Source organism: Porites lutea, chromosome 2 (assembly GCF_958299795.1).
Source record: "Porites lutea chromosome 2, jaPorLute2.1, whole genome shotgun sequence".
Lineage (NCBI taxonomy): Eukaryota > Metazoa > Cnidaria > Anthozoa > Scleractinia > Poritidae > Porites > Porites lutea.
This window is the reverse complement of record NC_133202.1, coordinates 47,696,809-47,701,694: the sequence shown is the minus strand read 5'-3', so window position 1 is coordinate 47,701,694 and position 4,886 is coordinate 47,696,809. Positions and strand designations below refer to the sequence as shown.

At 39.3% G+C, this 4,886-nt stretch overlaps 1 protein-coding gene across 1 annotated transcript in view; it reads left to right on the top strand.

Moving 5' to 3' along the window:
• Positions 1-449: 449 nt before the first annotated feature.
• The window catches only part of LOC140928865 (deubiquitinating protein VCPIP1-like), a 15,615-nt gene continuing 11,178 nt past the window's right edge, over positions 450-4,886 (top strand). The window contains exons 1-3 of the mRNA XM_073378672.1: positions 450-1,998; positions 3,818-3,996; positions 4,754-4,886. The exon at positions 4,754-4,886 is cut by the window's right edge and continues 85 nt beyond it. Of these exons, the coding sequence (XP_073234773.1) occupies positions 514-1,998; positions 3,818-3,996; positions 4,754-4,886 (1,797 nt within the window). The 5' untranslated portion in view covers positions 450-513. The remainder of the gene's footprint in view (positions 1,999-3,817; positions 3,997-4,753) is intronic.

Genomic DNA, 4,886 nt, shown 5'->3' with positions numbered 1-4,886 from the left:
TCGTTTCGTGCAAGGGCCCATACTTCCACACTGTGTCCGACATAGGAAATGAAGAGGAGACTTATTTGTATTCCCAGACTGTCCTAAACGCAACTACTTTCCGTTTTGGTGCTCTGTGGTTGAGGATTGAATGTGCGAGATTTATTAGCCTGAGAAAATAGCCGACATTTTGGCGACGATACCACTGCAGTTTCCCCGCCAAATGACATCAATCATTTGGCGGGGAAACCAGTGGTAGCGTCGCCAAATGCTCAGGCTACGAGATTAGGTGAAAGACGTTTTCTTCCACTCCCCGGCAATCGACTTTGTTACTTTTTGGGGGGACAGGGTGGGGGAATCGGTTCTTGGTAGTCCTAAGACCACGCGCCTAAAAGAAACGACGGGCTCTGGGGACGAGAACGGGATTCAACACCAGTCTCACTCGTGCCATGCGCAAAACAAAAGATGAACTGAAAACGGAAGGGAAAACTAAAACTCTCTTTCTTCGCCAAAATAATAACGTTTCTGGCGAAGATGTGGCGAGGACTGAGGGTATACAGCGGGGTTTGTCCAGACCCGGAATGTCATACAAAACTTTATTTTCCATCTTATGCCTCTTCGAGCGTTGAATGCACAGGCTGTGGTCAACACCATGCCAAAGACTATCTTCTTAACGTGGAGGACATCGAAGACCCTGATGTGGCTTTGCGAAGTCTCCTTCGTTCCGTTTTGCTCGGTCACATGTCGTCTAAGACCACGCCAGACCTAGTTAAGGTCAAAGGATTTTCAAACTATCACTGTAAATTATTGTCACCGCTTTTAACACATTATGGCATGGATAAACGAACGGGAGAGGGAAAGCTTTTGAGCGAAATGGGGCAAGGAGAGGTCTTCGATTGTGCACTACTGGGCGATCGTGCCTTTCAAATCGAGACAGAACATATAGATACTGCTGGTTATGGTAGAGACAAAACGGGCTCGTTGATGTATCTGAAAAATACACTTGATGCGATAAAACTTGTTAACGACAACGATGAAAGACTTATTCCTGTACATGTTGACGGTGATGGCCATTGTCTCGTTCACGCTATTTCGCGCGCTCTGGTGGGGCGAGAAATCTTTTGGCATGCTCTGAGAGCAAACCTTAAAAACCACCTGAAAACTGAATTGCACAAGTACAAAGGGTTGTTTAGAGATTTTATTCATGATGAGGAATGGAAAGACATCATATCTGAGGCAGACCCATATTTTGAACCTCCAGACGGAGAGGGACTTGGTTTGAGAAACATCCACCTTTTTGGTCTTGCTAATGTACTGCACAGACCCATAATTCTCTTGGACAATGTATCGGGTATGCAGTCTAGTGGGGACTACACTGGAATATTTCTTCCTGCACTGATTCCAGAACACAAGTGTAAGAAAGACAACATTCTCAATAAACCACTTGCAGTTGCATGGAGTAGTTCAGGGAGGAACCATTTCATCCCTCTTGTAGGTGTAAAGGGCAAACCGCTGCCTAAGCTCCCACAGTGGTTGATTCCCAAAGCATGGGGCATACCAAATGAAGTTGTTAAGCAGTATGTTGAATTTGACTCCCAGGGTAATTGTTTTATTGGCGGAGAGCGCTGTCTTCAGGAAAAATACCTCCAAAGGTTGGTCAAAGCTATGGATGACCTGTTTTTGAAGGTCAACAGCATCTCAGCAGAGCTCGTTACCGAGGTTCACCAGTTTGTTTACAAGCCATCTGGAATGGTTGGGGTTAAACCTGAAACAGTTACCAAATCCACAAAGGTCGCTGTTGCTGAAGGACGGCTCTACAGATGTCTTTCCTGTAATGCATTGTCTGAGGTGCATGTTGACTTTTCATCAGAAATGCTTAAACAAGGTGGAGAGCTGTATGAAATTGCTGTTCAAACTCATGGGCAACTTAGAGAAGGATTAAGTTACACGTTTCCAGCTCATGACCTGACTTGTGTTTTTGATGCTGAAAGAAATTCATTGGTGGCTGTTAAACACAAGGTATTAAAAACTGATCCTTAAAACTTGCTCAATATGTAGATTTTTTTTTTCTTCTTTTGTCTCAGATTCATTTCCCTAATGCTAAGGTACGTAGAAGGGAGTAAAAATCAAACTCTCAGCATTACAGCTGTTTTGGATAACACGCGACCTGTGTTGTCAAAAACGTTTCAGGATTTTGGGTTTTCCTTCGAGGTCAATAAACCATTACTATATCATCCAATCCTTGCTTGTCAAAAAAGGCGGCAACAGTTAGCAGAAGCTGCAAAATTAAATGTTGGAGGGAACGAACCGACCCATATCCGTGTTTCTTCTAGATTTGGAAACTATATAGGAACAATTTCACCGAATGAGTTAAGAAGGCAAAAAAATTGAGAGCTTACATGTGAAAAGGTTACATTTCTCAACAGAATATCAAGGCACAAATCCTCCCGATCCACAGGGCAGAGAGTGTGGAAACGTATTGTGCATTTCAAAAACATGCGAACTCTGAAGTTCAAAAGCAACGAACACTCACAAAATGGATCGGAATCCACCAATCAAAAATTACAAACCATGACCTTTTGAACCTATTGAAGTAAACTTCTGTGTTCTAAGGAGTCTGCTAGAAAGTGTGGAGCCTTTAGATTTTGATTGACGTTGCAGAAAAACCCAAAATCTAAAGACCTTTTTGACATCACAGGTCGCGTGTTATCCGAAATAGCTGTAATAACCACCTACTATACAGGTACCTCTGTTTAAAAGGTACTATTATTAAGATTAATCTTGTGGTTATGATTACAATTATTATTGTTATTATTATCAAATTTAAAGGAAGATATGATTGTAGCTAAATTTAGGGTTAGGATTAGAGCTCATTGCCTGTACATTAGTGCAGCAGTGCTCTACATGTACAGTGTGTACCAACTGAGTTGTGAAGACCCATACATTTGGAGCCAGTTTGTGGAGTTTATCTTAACTCATAAAAAGAATAAAACATATGGAATAATGATGATTATATGAACTGCAAAAACATAAATTTATTTATTGTGAGCACTGCGGCACTAATGCAAAAGCCATTGGTTTGGGTTACAATGTAATTTGCAGTTGCTTTAATTGCTATTACAACTGCAATGATCTTTCCTGAATTAGTTTTCATTTGCCTAAAGAAGCATTAAATGCTTTGCGCAAAATACAATTTACAATCAGAATGAACTTTTGAAACACCCTGTAATTGCCAGTCAAAATCATGATTATAGACTCTGAGTCATTATTCGAGCACTGGACTTGCCCATGGAAAGCCAAATTTTAAGAATCAGTGGAGTTGGGAAATAATGCACAGTATGAATCATTACCAAAGGTTGAAGGTCAAAAAAACTCGATTTTTCAAATACATTATATGTAACCTTTCTCCACCTATTTTCCAAATATACATATCAATAATTTGCTCTGCAATGATATTGATTCATAGTTATTTTGGTAAATGCAGGCGATTTTTCCTGCCTGTTGCATTCATGTTTCCCACCTCTTCTTTACATGTTCTTTTGGATACTGTGTTAAACCAAAATTAATAATCATGATAAAACAATGTTATACACCTGTAGGATGAGTATTAGTACATTGTATCCTCAAAAAGAGGTTGGTTTTAGTAAAAGTTCGAAGATCAAATGAAACACTAGGTAAGATTGAACTGCATTTCTCGATGTATCTGACAGGTACATTTGATTTCGGGTTGAGGTAAACGCTTTTCGAACTGGCAAAACTAGTGTCCAGGTCAGCAGGATCCTATACATGTAGATGACTGTATTCCTTCAATTACCTACATTCATTTTGTTGCTTGTAGAATATGACTTTACTTGAATGTCATCATTGCCATGGTCCTCTTCGCCGTGTCAACTCAGATGGCAGTGTAGTCTATGCAAATGGTGACAGAACAGCAACACCCGTTGAGGGTAAAAGCCGATGTGGCTGTGGCTTTAAACATTATTGGAATGGACAAGAATATGACAACATGCCAGAGAGGTATTAGAATGAATCATTAAATTTAAAAAATGACCATTGAATTGTATTCTTTGCATGCATATTATTTATGATTAATACAGTGATAAAGCCAATATGCATAAATAAAGAATGATTCAAGTAAATTTTGTTTCAAGCTACTGAAACTAATTTTTTGGGATTGATACAAGGTTTGGCTTATATTCTTATCCTTCAAATATGTTTGTCAGATTTCAAAAGAGTGTGATATGCAATGACAGAGTGTTCATTAGGCATCAGAGATCAGAGAATTCTTCGTTAACTATGTAAAATTCTCCGGCTAATGTTCAGTAGCCTGTGACTATTTTTTATTCAGATGAGGAGCCTCTTTCAAAATATTCTCCTGTAATGTTACACCTTTCTCCTGCTACTAGAATTCTTAAAAAAAACCCTGCAATTATGCTGACCTTAAATTGCAGTGTGATTACAAAGTGGATATACAGGGGAACCTCAATATATCAAAGGGCCAAGGCACTGCCAAAATATGTTCACTATAACAAGGTTTCATTATACTATATGGAGGTTCTTTTTCATATATTTAACTATTACTGGGACGAAGAATATTACTGTATCATTTGTTATGGGGAGTAGTTTGTTAAAGGTTTGTTAAATCAAGGTTTTCCTATAGATATTTTCTGGAACCACACAAGTACCATAAAATGTGACACAACGGGGGTTGGGGAATGTGAATCAAAAATCATTTGCAGTGAAATACATGTTTCCTTCCTTTTAATCTTTTTAGTTTTCCTATTAACTTGGAGTGGGGTGGCCAGACTGTCTCAGAGATTGTGTACTGGTTCCAGTATGAACAGGATACTTCACTTAATTCCAATGTCTATGATGTTGCTGCCAAACTTGTTCAGAAGCACTTTCCT